We start from the raw sequence: 13,816 nt of genomic DNA, 5'->3' as shown, positions 1-13,816 counted from the left end.
GTCCATCGTGCCTGTGCCGGCTCTTTGAAAGAGCTATCCAATTAGTCCCACTCCCCCTGCTCTTTCCCCAGAGTCCTGCAAATTTCTCCTTTTCATGTATTTATCCAATTCCCTTTTGAAAGTTATTATTGAATCTGCTTCCACCGCCCTTTCAGGCAGCGCATTCCAGATCATCACAACTCACCGCGTTAAAAAAAAAATTCTCCCCCTCTGGTTCTTTTGCCTTAAATCCGTGTCCTCTGGATACGGACTCTTCTGCCAATGGCAATGGTTTCTCCTTATTTGCTCTATCAAATCCCCTCATGATTTTGAATACCTCTATTAAATCTCCCCTTAACCTTCTCTGCTCTAAGGAGAACAATCCCAGATTCTCCAGTCTCTCCACATCACTGAGGTCCCTCATCCCTGGGACCATTCTAGTAAATCTCCTCTGCACCCTCTCCAAGGCCTTGACATCCTTCCTAAAGTGCGGTGCCCAGAATTGGACACAATCCTCCAGCTGGGGTCTGACCAGTGATTTATAAAGGTTCCATCATTATGAAAGGTAAGTTTTTGCTGATCTGGAGGTGGGGAGTTAGCTAACTGATCACTGCCCACTGAATCCTGCCGGACAGTGTGTGGGGAATCTGGGTGAGGGTGGGATTGGGTCTGATGGGGCCTGACTCTACAGTTGATCATTCTGCTGACTCTCACTGTGTAGACTCACACACTGGGCAGTTGGGTGGGCTCCTATCGAACCCCGAACCCCAAGCAAGAGTTGGGGGTGGTGGAGGTGTGGGGGAGGAAGAGAAGTAACAGGGAGTGATACATAAGTGAAATTGTCAGCGATATCTCGACATCTCGATGGACGTTTCATGCTGCCATTTTATTCCAACATTGCTCACGTTTACAAGGACACGTTTCATTTCTTTTTCACTGCTCAAAGCAACAAAACTTCCGGGGTGGTGGGTCGTGTCACAGAGAGATTGCGGAGCAGCGGGATTAGTGTTGGATTGCTCGAGAAAGAGCTGGCACAGACACGACGGGCTGAATGGCCTCTTTCTGTGCTGCAATTTGTGTGTAACCACGGTGATGAGGTGCTATTGAGTCATGAACATTAAGGAACAGGCTGTTAAAGGGGAGGTCACACACACACACCGAGAAATCATCGGCAGTGAACCGACCGGGTACAAAACTGGAACTGATTGTGAGGGCGGCAGAGGTTAGAACTCAATTCTCCACAGGATGGCACTGCTGCACCAGGAATCAAACAGCTTAACACAGTCAGTGCGGGGACACTCAGTCCTGTTATACACACAGTCAGTGCTGGGACACTCAGTCCTGTTATACACACAGTCAGTGCTGGGACACTCAGTCCTGTTATACACACAGTCAGTGCTGGGACACTCAGTCCTGTTATACACACAGTCAGTGCTGGGACACTCAGTCCTGTTACACACACAGTCAGTGCTGGGACACTCAGTCCTGTTACACACACAGTCAGTGCTGGGACACTCAGTCCTGTTATACACACAGTCAGTGCTGGGACACTCAGTCCTGTTATACACACAGTCAGTGCTGGGACACTCAGTCCTGTTACACACACAATCAGTGCTGGGACACTCAGTCCTGTTACACACACAGTCAGTGCTGGGACACTCAGTCCTGTTATACACACAGTTAGTGCTGGGACACTCAGTCCTGTTACACACACAGTCAGTGCTGGGACACTCAGTCCTGTTACACGCACAGTCAGTGCTGGGACACTCAGTCCTGTTACACACACAGTCAGTGCTGGGACACTCAATCCTGTTATACACACAGTCGGTGCTGGGACACTCAGTCCTGTTACACGCACAGTCGGTGCTGGGACACTCAGTCCTGTTACACGCACAGTCGGTGCTGGGACACTCAGTCCTGTTACACGCACAGTCGGTGCTGGGACACTCAATCCTGTTGTACGCACAGTCGGTGCTGGGACACTCAGTCCTGTTGTACGCACAGTCGGTGCTGGGACACTCAGTCCTGTTGTACGCACAGTCGGTGCTGGGACACTCAGTCCTGTTGTACGCACAGTCGGTGCTGGGACACTCAGTCCTGTTGTACGCACAGTCGGTGCTGGGACACTCAGTCCTGTTGTACGCACAGTCGGTGCTGGGACACTCAGTCCTGTTGTACGCACAGTCGGTGCTGGGACACTCAGTCCTGTTGTACGCACAGTCGGTGCTGGGACACTCAGTCCTGTTGTACGCACAGTCGGTGCTGGGACACTCAGTCCTGTTGTACGCACAGTCGGTGCTGGGACACTCAGTCCTGTTGTACGCACAGTCGGTGCTGGGACACTCAGTCCTGTTGTACGCACAGTCGGTGCTGGGACACTCAGTCCTGTTGTACGCACAGTCGGTGCTGGGACACTCAGTCCTGTTGTACGCACAGTCGGTGCTGGGACACTCAGTCCTGTTGTACGCACAGTCGGTGCTGGGACACTCAGTCCTGTTGTACGCACAGTCGGTGCTGGGACACTCAGTCCTGTTGTACGCACAGTCGGTGCTGGGACACTCAGTCCTGTTGTACGCACAGTCGGTGCTGGGACACTCAGTCCTGTTGTACGCACAGTCGGTGCTGGGACACTCAGTCCTGTTGTACGCACAGTCGGTGCGGGGACACTCAGTCCTGTTGTACGCACAGTCGGTGCGGGGACACTCGGTCCTGTTGTACGCACAGTCGGTGCGGGGACACTCGGTCCTGTTGTACGCACAGTCGGTGCGGGGACACTCGGTCCTGTTGTACGCACAGTCGGTGCGGGGACACTCGGTCCTGTTGTACGCACAGTCGGTGCGGGGACACTCGGTCCTGTTATACACACAGTCGGTGCGGGGACACTCGGTCCTGTTGTACGCACAGTCGGTGCGGGGACACTCGGTCCTGTTGTACGCACAGTCGGTGCGGGGACACTCGGTCCTGTTGTACGCACAGTCGGTGCGGGGACACTCGGTCCTGTTGTACGCACAGTCGGTGCGGGGACACTCGGTCCTGTTATACACACAGTCGGTGCGGGGACACTCGGTCCTGTTGTACGCACAGTCGGTGCGGGGACACTCGGTCCTGTTATACACACAGTCGGTGCGGGGACACTCGGTCCTGTTGTACGCACAGTCGGTGCGGGGACACTCAGTCCTGTTGTACGCACAGTCGGTGCGGGGACACTCGGTCCTGTTATACACACAGTCGGTGCGGGGACACTCAGTCCTGTTGTACGCACAGTCGGTGCTGGGACACTCAGTCCTGTTGTACGCACAGTCGGTGCTGGGACACTCGGTCCTGTTATACACACAGTCAGTGCTGGGACACTCGGTCCTGTTATACACACAGTCAGTGCTGGGACACTCGGTCCTGTTATACACACAGTCAGTGCGGGGACACTCGGTCCTGTTATACACACAGTCAGTGCTGGGACACTCGGTCCTGTTATACACACAGTCAGTGCTGGGACACTCGGTCCTGTTATACACACAGTCAGTGCTGGGACACTCGGTCCTGTTATACACACAGTCAGTGCTGGGACACTCAGTCCTGTTCCATTATTTCTTTGGTCAGTACAATATCGGTTTGTCTTTGGAATAGGGTAAGATGAAGACTCACATGGTTGTCTTGGCGACTTCTTTCATACTCATCAGCGGGTCAGAGTTGTTTGGTGAACGGAGAACGCACGGTGCAAAGACAATCGCCAGGGCGTTGGGAGACATACGATTCATCTCTTCTAATACCGCCACTCTGAAACCAAGAGCACCGTCGTCACAGGAGAACACACTCCAACTTCACAACAATACCAGCCAGGAACATAGACTTCAGAGCCATATTCTGAGCACTGGGGATTGACCAAGTAACTGGGCCCATTTGGGTCAAGGTTGGCCCATTGGGATTCTGTACACCAATTACTTGCATTTATATATTGCCTTTAATACCGAGATTGCGAGCAGTCTGGTTCAACCTGAGGCAGAGGCCAGTGAGGAAGATGGAATCAATGCCGAGGTTATGGAGTTTGCGGCGGGAACTGAAGACAATGGATTCAGTCTTACCAATGCTTAGCTCGAGGAAATTGCAGCCCATCCAAGGCTGGATATTGGACAAGTCGTCTGACGATACAGAGGCAGTAGAGGGGTCGATCGAGCTGGTGGAGAGGCCGGGCTAACTATCATCAGCGTACATGTGGAACCTGACCCCATGTCTCTGGATGATGTTGGCAAGGGGCACCATGCGGATGAGGAAGAGGAGGGGGCCACGTACAGATCCTTGGGGGATTCCAGAGGTGAGAAGAGAAGCCATTTCCGGTGCCGATCTGGCTACGATTGGTTAGGTTGAATGGAACCAAACGAGGGCAGTCCCATGGTACAACGGGAGTGATTTAGAAGGAGTTTGGTCCTTTGCGATTCTACACAATTGGAGTGATTGGGTAACGGTTTGGTCCATTGGAACTCTATCGATTGGAGTGAATGGAAAGGGTGTTGGGTTTGATTCCTTGAGGCTCTGCACAATGGGAGTAGATTGTCCCACTGATTGGACAGTAGCTGAGAGTAAGAAAGAAGATCTCCCATTTCTACAGCGCTTTTACAGCCTCAATGTCCCAAAGCACTTCCCATTGCATTCGACGCAACGGATTAAACGTTCATCCACCTTAGACAGCTCCAGTTTCGGGAGGGTCACCCTCTCCTCTTCATCTCTTCACCCTATGAGACCAGGAGGAGGCAGAGGTGTCCGGTTGGGGCGTTTAGAAGCAGCAGGTTCTAAACACCCCGTGGCTATGAGTACCCCCCTTCCCCTTGCCCCCTCTTACTTGACGAGATGGAAGATGAGCCGTTCGAGAGTGCAGTGGCTGGGGCCCGGCAGTTGGTCCAGGACATTATAAACCGCTTGGAGCTGTTCCTGTCTCCCTGGGTGTTCTGGGGGACAAAGAGAAAGAAAATGAAACAACAGAGAAGTGTGAAATTAGATTTTGGTAGGAAGAATGAGGAGAGGCAATATAAACTAAATGGTACAATTCTAAAAGGGGGTGCAGGAACAGAGACACCTGGGGGTGTACGTACACAAATCTTTGAAGGTGGCAGGACAAGTTGAGAAGGCTGTTAAACAAGCAAATGGGGTCCTGGACTTTATTAATAGAGGCATAGAGTACAAAAACAAGGAAGTTATGCTAAACCTTTATAAAACACTGGTTGGGCCGTAGCTGGAGTATTGTGTTCAATTCTGGGCACCACACTTTAGGAAGGATGTGATGGCCTTGGAGAGGGTGCAGAGGAGATTTACTAGAATGGTACCAGGGATGAGGGACTTCAGTTATGTGGAGAGACTGGAGAAGCTGGGATTGTTCTCCTTAGAACAGAGAAGGTTAAGGGGAGATTTGATAGAAGTGTTCAAAATCATGAAGGGATTTGGTAGATTAAATAAGGAGAAACTGTTTCCAGTGGCAGAAGTGTCGGTAACCAGAGAACACAGATTTAAGGTAATTGGCAAAAAATCCAGAGGGGAGACGAGAAATGTTTACGCAGCGAGTTGTGATGATCTGGAATGCGCTGCCTGAAAGGGCGGTGGAAGCAGATTCAATAATAACTTTCAAAAGGGAATTGAATAAATACTTGAAAAGGTAAAATTTACAGGGCTATGGGGAAAGAGCAGGGGGAGTGGGACTAATTGGATAGCTCTTTCAAAGAGCCGGCACAGGCATGATGGGCCAAATGGCCTCCTTCTGTGCTGTATCATTCTATGATTCATAGCCCAGACATACCAAATGCTAATATAAACCCCGTGACTCACCAATAGCACGCAGGAAATCGCTGTACAGGGCAAAGGTCATTAGTGGGATTGGGAGTTCCCGGAGCCACTGTTTAAGCACCCCCGTGATTGCGTGAATATGGTACGTCTCCAAACCAACGGACACGGGGTCTGAAAAACAGAGCAACACAAACATTTCCATCAAACACTCCCAGGGCAGGGACAGGGTTAGATACAGAGTAAAGCTCCCTCTACACTGGCCCATCAAACACTCCCAGGGCAGGGACAGCACGGGTTAGATACAGAGTAAAGCTGTCTCTATATTGTCCCTGATGTACCCTGTGCCTCTCACTATAACCATGTCTCACCGTCTGGTTTGAAATCGTTAGACCTGTTCTCAGTCACTGTCAATGTTCTCTCACATGCTGCTTTGTTTAACCCGTGTGTTGTACATTCCACATCGCTCCGACACTGGACAATACTCAGGAAACAGCCGCGTGATCACGACGAGCACACGTACCCGCCTCCAGCCGCTGTCGTAACTCCTTCATCTTGTTGGCTGCACCAGATTTGCGGTAAATTCCCTCGGTGTACAGTCCGTGCATTTCGACATACTCCATCAACTTCTCCATCACCCCAGGCACCGTCTGGCACTCGTCTGTCAGTGCGGAGACGTGTACCCCGAAATGTCGGGACACTGCGTCAGGGTCATTCTAGGAAAAGGGACGTAGACAGTGAGTTAGACTGGTAAAGCCACAGCTCAGCGACTGTTGTTGGTATTGGTCACTGGCACGGCCGTGCGGCGGGGAGCCAGCACTGCCGTGTGGTCCTGGTATGCTCCCCTCCAGTGACAGTGCACCAACCATCACTGCAGACAAGATCAGCTAACCGAGTGCAGACCTGCAACGGATCCCTGGACCTCCTGGTTGGTTTGTCTCTGTGCCAGGCCGGTTTGGTCATTTCCCAAACCAGTCGGCCTTTAAATACCTCACCTTTTTATTGTAGCTTGACTGGCAGTGGTACTGGATCCTTGTCAGGCATTTCTTGTGACAGGTCATTTTGCAGGCTAGGAATGGAAAGAAACAGATTGGTTTAGCAGGACCGAACCCAGCTACAGATCAGCCATCAAACCATTAAGGGCTCAAAAAGCAGCTCTTCCCAAGTAATAATACATCTGTCGGGACCCAGGAATGATCCTTCAATCAACTTGTTTAAATCTTCCTCCCAACAGAAATACTTTTCGCAATTGAATAGTGACAGCCAATGAGCTGGAGGTGGGGCAGGACTTGTGGTTTTAATTTACTCAAACTGCAGCAAACAGTCTCCTGAGTACAGCAGGGTGATTTCTCCAGCAGAATGCAGTGAGTGGAGGAGAGTTACAGAATTCAAATCACGAGTTTAAAATCAATCCCAGTCATTTCCAGGAGTGCAGTCTGCAGGTGTGATTGACGGGGGAATTGTCCAATCATCTCCACTCTGGCTGGGAATAGAGGGGACACTCTAGGCAGCCAATACTTTTCTCACATTGAGTGTGGACCCCTGGGTTAGGGGTAACGGATGCCCCTCTCCCCTCCCCCTCTCCCCTCTCCCCGGATACCCAACTCAGCTCAGACCAACTGAAGGGCGGCCACCTTCCTGCTGATGTGACTCAGCGGTGGGCTGGACCAGGGGGTCACTCTCTCCAGGCCGATCCCCTCGGCTCGGTTGATACTTACTGCAGCACAGCAGAGCTTTCTCCATGGGCCAGATGTAGGAGGAACATTGTTCACATGACTGCCGGATGTTCACCTGGTAACTGCGGAACATGTGGCCGTAATACTCCTCCTTCTGAAAAATTCAAATTCAACAAATTGCAAACCATTGCCAAGGCAACACAGGCCATCAATAAACAAGGAGTGACCCCGCGACCGTGGGGGGGGTGTCCCCGGGAGTGACCCCGCGACCGTGGGGGGGGTGACGCCGGGAGTGACCCCGCGACCGTGGGGGGAGGGGTCCCCGGGAGTGACCCCGCGACCGTGGGGGGGTCCCCGGGAGTGACCCCGCGACCGTGGGGGGAGGGGTCCCCGGGAGTGACCCCGCGACCGTGGGGGGGTCCCCGGGAGTGACCCAGCGACCGTGGGGGGGGGGTCCCCAGGAGCGACCCCGCGACCGTGGGGGGAGGGGTCCCCGGGAGTGACCCCGCGACCGTGGGGGGAGGGGGTCCCCGGGAGTGACCCCGCGACCGTGGGGGGTCCCCAGGAGTGACCCCGCGACCGTGGGGGGTCCCCAGGAGTGACCCCGCGACTGTGGGATCACTAGTTGTTCATACTAGTCCATCAGATGACCTTCACTGGGTGCAGTTCCATGGGCACCGCCCACCCACCAGCACCTCACCTCAGTGGCCATTCTTCACGTGAACCCTCTGAGTGTCGGCTGGATATTCAACCATGGAGGAAGCATCATAGCCCAGTTCAATCTTGTCCTCATCCAACACCCACAGGCACAGAAACACCCCCCCCCAGACACCCTCTCCATCAGGGTCACTGGATTGTGATCAGGAACTTGGGCTCTTTGTCCCTCTGCTAACCCAACCCAATCATACTGCCACCTTGGTGGAGATCATTCAACCAGAACAAGTCAAGGATAGAACCTGGAACCTTCCTGTAAGGAAAGAACTTGTATTTCTATCGCGCCTTTCACCACCTCAGGACGTCCGAAAGTGCTTTACAGACAACAAAGTACTTTTTGAAGTGTAGTCACTATTGTAATGTAGGAAACGAGGCAGCCAATTTGCGCACAGCAAGCTCCCATAAACAGGGATGAGATAATGACCAGATCATCCGTTTTTAGAGATGTTGGTTGATGGATAAATATTGGCCCAAGACACTGAGGAGAACTCCCCTGCTTTTCTTCGATTAGTGTCATGGGATCTTTTACATCCACCGGAGAGGGCAGACGGGGCCTCGGTTTAACATCTCATCTGAAAGACGGCACCTCCGACAGTGCAGCACTCCCTCAGTACTGCCCCTCCGACAGTGCAGCACTCCCTCAGTACTGCCCCTCCGACAGTGCAGCGCTCCCTCAGTACTGACTCTCCGACAGTGCAGCGCTCCCTCAGTACTGACCCTCCGACAGTGCAGCGCTCCCTCAGTACTGACCCTCCGACAGTGCAGCGCTCCCTCAGTACTGACCCTCCGACAGTGCAGCGCTCCCTCAGTACTGACCCTCCGACAGTGCAGCGCTCCCTCAGTACTGACCCTCCGACAGTGCTGCATTCCCTCAGCACTGACCCTCCGACAGTGCGGCGCTCCCTCAGTACTGACCCTCCGACAGTGCAGCACTCCCTCAGTACTGACCCTCCGACAGTACAGCGCTCCCTCAGTACTGACCCTCCGACAGTGCAGCGTTCCCTCAGTACTGACCCTCCGACAGTGCAGCGATCCCTCAGTACTGACCCTCCGACAGTGCAGCGATCCCTCAGCACTGACTCTCCGACAGTGCGGCGCTCCCTCAGTACTGACCCTCCGACAGTGCGGCGCTCCCTCAGTACTGACCCTCCGACAGTGCAGCGCTCCCTCAGTACTGACCCTCCGACAGTGCAGCGCTCCCTCAGTACTGACCCTCCGACAGTGCAGCGCTCCCTCAGTACTGACCCTCCGACAGTGCAGCGCTCCCTCAGTACTGACCCTCCGACAGTGCAGCGCTCCCTCAGAACTGACCCTCCGACAGTGCAGCGATCCCTCAGTACTGACCCTCCGACAGTGCAGCGCTCCCTCAGTACTGACCCTCCGACAGTGCAGCGCTCCCTCAGAACTGACCCTCCGACAGTGCAGCGATCCCTCAGTACTGACCCTCCGACAGTGCAGCGTTCCCTCAGCACTGACTCTCCGACAGTGCGGCGCTCCCTCAGCACTGCCCCTCCGACAGTGCAGCGCTCCCTCAGTACTGACCCTCCGACAGTGCTGCACTCCCTCAGCACTGACCCTCCGACAGTGCGGCGCTCCCTCAGTACTGACCCTCCGACAGTGCAGCGCTCCCTCAGTACTGACCCTCCGACAGTGCAGCGCTCCCTCAGTACTGACCCTCCGACAGTGCAGCGCTCCCTCAGTACTGACCCTCCGACAGTGCAGCGCTCCCTCAGTACTGACCCTCCGACAGTGCAGCGCTCCCTCAGTACTGACCCTCCGACAGTGCAGCGCTCCCTCAGTACTGACCCTCCGACAGTGCAGCGCTCCCTCAGTACTGACCCTCCGACAGTGCTGCATTCCCTCAGCACTGACCCTCCGACAGTGCGGCGCTCCCTCAGTACTGACCCTCCGACAGTGCAGCACTCCCTCAGTACTGACCCTCCGACAGTACAGCGCTCCCTCAGTACTGACCCTCCGACAGTGCAGCGTTCCCTCAGTACTGACCCTCCGACAGTGCAGCGATCCCTCAGTACTGACCCTCCGACAGTGCAGCGATCCCTCAGCACTGACTCTCCGACAGTGCGGCGCTCCCTCAGTACTGACCCTCCGACAGTGCGGCGCTCCCTCAGTACTGACCCTCCGACAGTGCAGCGCTCCCTCAGTACTGACCCTCCGACAGTGCAGCGCTCCCTCAGTACTGACCCTCCGACAGTGCAGCGCTCCCTCAGTACTGACCCTCCGACAGTGCAGCGCTCCCTCAGTACTGACCCTCCGACAGTGCAGCGCTCCCTCAGAACTGACCCTCCGACAGTGCAGCGATCCCTCAGTACTGACCCTCCGACAGTGCAGCGCTCCCTCAGTACTGACCCTCCGACAGTGCAGCGCTCCCTCAGTACTGACCCTCCGACAGTGCAGCGCTCCCTCAGAACTGACCCTCCGACAGTGCAGCGCTCCCTCAGAACTGACTCTCCGACAGTGCAGCGCTCCCTCAGTACTGACAAACTGATACCAAACTGTGGCCAGGATTTTACTGTGAGCGAATTAGCTGCTGAGATTAATATTCCGATGAGTTTTGCTTGTTTTCTCTGGGCATGAGGGGTTCACCCTGTGGCTGATGCCTCCAAGTTAAACTCGTATAACCTTCTTACACAGCCAGCTCCTGCTCAGCCAAGTCTGACACTTATGAGTTAGAGTCTGTGAAAGAAGCAAGTGAAGAGTCATGAAGGGGAACAGAAAATGGCTGAGTTTGTGATCTAACACTTACAATCTGGTTGCGTTTCCGCCTCTTCTTCTGGGCTTTTGTTGCCTGTAAGCAAGAGAATGGGAATGGGTCAACAATATAAGATGGCTGGAGTGATGCCCCTCGCCTCCTCCTCCCTCCATCCCTCCCCTCCCCTCTCCCCCCTCAGTTAACGGTTCCCTGATTATTGCCAATAGTTCCAAAATTTTTTTAAAAATTCTTCTTGGGATGTGGGCAGTACCGGCAACAAAACTTTATTGCCCCTCCCTAGTTATCCCTGAGGGCATTAAGAGTCAACCATGTTGTGTAGGCCTGGGGTCACACGTAGGCCAGACCAGGTAGAGGGGGAGGGCATTCAGCCCCTCAAGCCGACTCTATCATTCAATTGGATCATGGCTGATCTGCACCTCAACTCCATTTACCCTCCTTTGCTCCATATCCCCGATACCTTTACCCAGCAAAAATCTATCGATCTTATCCTTGAACGCTCCAATTGATCCCCAGAATCCACAGCCTTTTGTGGGAGAGAATTCCAGATTTCCACTCCCCTTTGTGTGAAAAAACACTTCCTGATTTCACTTCTGAATAGCTCGAATTTCATGGTTTTTTTTGATCCGATTTCTTGAATTCAATTTCACACTTCGCCATGGAGAGGTTTGAACTCTCAACCGGGACATCACCGTATCCAAATGGGCAACTCACCTCACAACGAGAGTGGTGAGAGCAGAGCCGTGGCCAGGGTGGGACTGGAGAGCTAGGATCCCTTTGCCTCAGGACATTCGAGTGCATGGCCCAGCTCAGAGAGGCAGAGTGGCCCAGGCAGAGGGCTGGGTGTTGGATCCCTGCCCATCATGGTGTTTGGGGAGAGTACATGGTTTCCCACTCCATCCCCTCCCCAACTCCAACCACCGAGGCCGTGCCCCAATGGGTCTCCGCTTGGGAGGAACAGGTGACTTTGGACCTATGGTTCCCAAAGCTCTCCGTCACTGGTTGGTGACTAACTGTAGACTAACTGATAGAGATTGATTGCTCTGATTATCGTTGTATCAGTGATTACCAGGGTGATGGACCATTGGTCTTTTATCATCTAACAATTCGCATGTTCCTCAGCTAAGAGGGTGGGGATCGGATCACTGAGATTAGTCACAACCCCAAGCTCAACTAAAGCCCCCCTGTCACCTCCCCCCACACCCTTCCCCAAGTTTGGGTTTAGATCCCCCCTCCCATCCTGCCCAGTCACCCTGTTGTAGGGCAGACCCAGAGTTATCGGTCAATCAGAAAACCAACAAAAACTGCCCATTCCTTCCATCCAGTGACCGGGAGAGAGCGGACCAATCCTAGCGCAGGCAGCTCGGAGCACCAGGGGAGGGGGAGGGGGGAGGGGGAGGGGGGGGGTCCCCAGGCTTAAACCCACTCTCAGCCCAGTCGGGGCTCCATCACCGTCACACCAACATAGAATCATACAGTGCAAAGAACCTGTGCCGGCTCTTTGAAAGATCTATCCAATTAGTCCCACTCCCCCTGCTCTTTCCCCAGAGCCCTGCAAATTTTTCCTTTTCGAGTATTTATCCAATTCCCTTTTGAAAGTTATTATTGAATCTGCTTCCACCGCCCTTTCAGGCAGCGCATTCCAGGTCAGAACAACTCGCTGCGTAAAGACATTTCTCATCTCCCCTCTGGTTCTTTTGCCAATTACCTTAAATCTGTGTCCTCTGGTCACCGACCCTCCTGCCAGTGGAAACAGTTTCTCCTTATTTACTCTCTCAAAATCCCTCATGATTTTGAACACCTCGATTAAATCTCCCCTTAACCTTCTCTGCTCTAAGGAGAACAATCCCAGCTTCTCCAGTCTCTCCACATAACTGAAGTGTCTCATCCCTGGGACCATTCTAGTAAATCTCCTCTGCACCCTCTCCAAGGCCTTGACATCCTTCCTAAAGCCTGGTGCCCAGAAATACCTTCACGGCTTCCACTTCCTCTTTCTTGGAATAACTGCGGGCAAATTCGTCCAGCAGGGACTCGAAAAGATTGAGCACGAACTGCATCTCAGCTTTCTGCCTCTCGCCCGCCAGCCTGGTCAGTAGCAGCTGGAAATTCTTCATCAGGTCCTTGTAGCCCACGTGGGTTTGTCCATTCTACAGATTCAGAGAAGGTGAAAGGTGAAAAGTGAAGGAGGGGGAAAGAAAAAGGGGTAAACTGCGAGTGAGATTCATTCGTTGCTCCGAACCATCGCAATCAAGGTCACCGGCGATCTGACAGGGAGGGGATCAACACAGACCAGAAGGTCCAAGAATCGGTCCCCAGTCTGTGCTGTACCCCAGTGAGAGTCAGTGCCCATGGAACCCGTACCCCAGTGAGAGTCAGTGCCCATGTAACCCGTACCCCAGTGAGAGTCAGTGCCCATGGAACCCGTACCCCAGTGAGAGTCAGTGCCCGTGTAACCCGTACCCCAGTGAGAGTCAGTGCCCGTGGAACCCGTACCCCAGTGAGAGTCAGTGCCCGTGGAACCCGTACCCCAGTGAGAGTCAGTGCCCATGTAACCCGTACCCCAGTGAGAGTCAGTGCCCGTGGAACCCGTACCCCAGTGAGAGTCAGTGCCCATGGAACCCGTACCCCAGTGAGAGTCAGTGTCCGTGGAACCCGTACCCCAGTGAGAGTCAGTGTCTGTGGAACCCGTACCCCAGGGAGAGTCAGTGCCCATGGAACCCGTACCCCAGGGAGAGTCAGTGCCCGTGGAACCCGTACCCCAGTGAGAGTCAGTGCCCATGGAACCCGCACCCCATGTTCACCCACAGCTACAAACTGGGTGCTGACAGAGCCCCTTTTAAAGGGGCCAGTAGATCTTGGGGGGGAATAGAGATCATACTCACGTGGACAGGGTACATGCTCTTGAGGGTCTGTCGGAATCTCTCGGTCACTTTGATGAATAAAGTTTCAATAA

The 13,816-nt window shown here is 53.8% G+C and overlaps 1 protein-coding gene across 1 annotated transcript in view; it reads right to left on the bottom strand.

The window, feature by feature from the left end:
• The window catches only part of LOC137307515 (unconventional myosin-IXb-like), a 48,073-nt gene that overhangs the window by 5,464 nt on the left and 28,793 nt on the right, over positions 1–13,816 (bottom strand). Inside the window, 8 exon segments of the mRNA XM_067976843.1 lie at positions 3,622–3,753; positions 4,814–4,919; positions 5,791–5,919; positions 6,269–6,461; positions 6,741–6,814; positions 7,464–7,575; positions 10,900–10,941; positions 12,834–13,010. Of these exon segments, the coding sequence (XP_067832944.1) occupies positions 3,622–3,753; positions 4,814–4,919; positions 5,791–5,919; positions 6,269–6,461; positions 6,741–6,814; positions 7,464–7,575; positions 10,900–10,941; positions 12,834–13,010 (965 nt within the window).

Source organism: Heptranchias perlo, unplaced genomic scaffold (assembly GCF_035084215.1).
Source record: "Heptranchias perlo isolate sHepPer1 unplaced genomic scaffold, sHepPer1.hap1 HAP1_SCAFFOLD_1025, whole genome shotgun sequence".
NCBI lineage: Eukaryota > Metazoa > Chordata > Chondrichthyes > Hexanchiformes > Hexanchidae > Heptranchias > Heptranchias perlo.
This window is presented reverse-complemented; position numbering and strand designations above follow the sequence as displayed.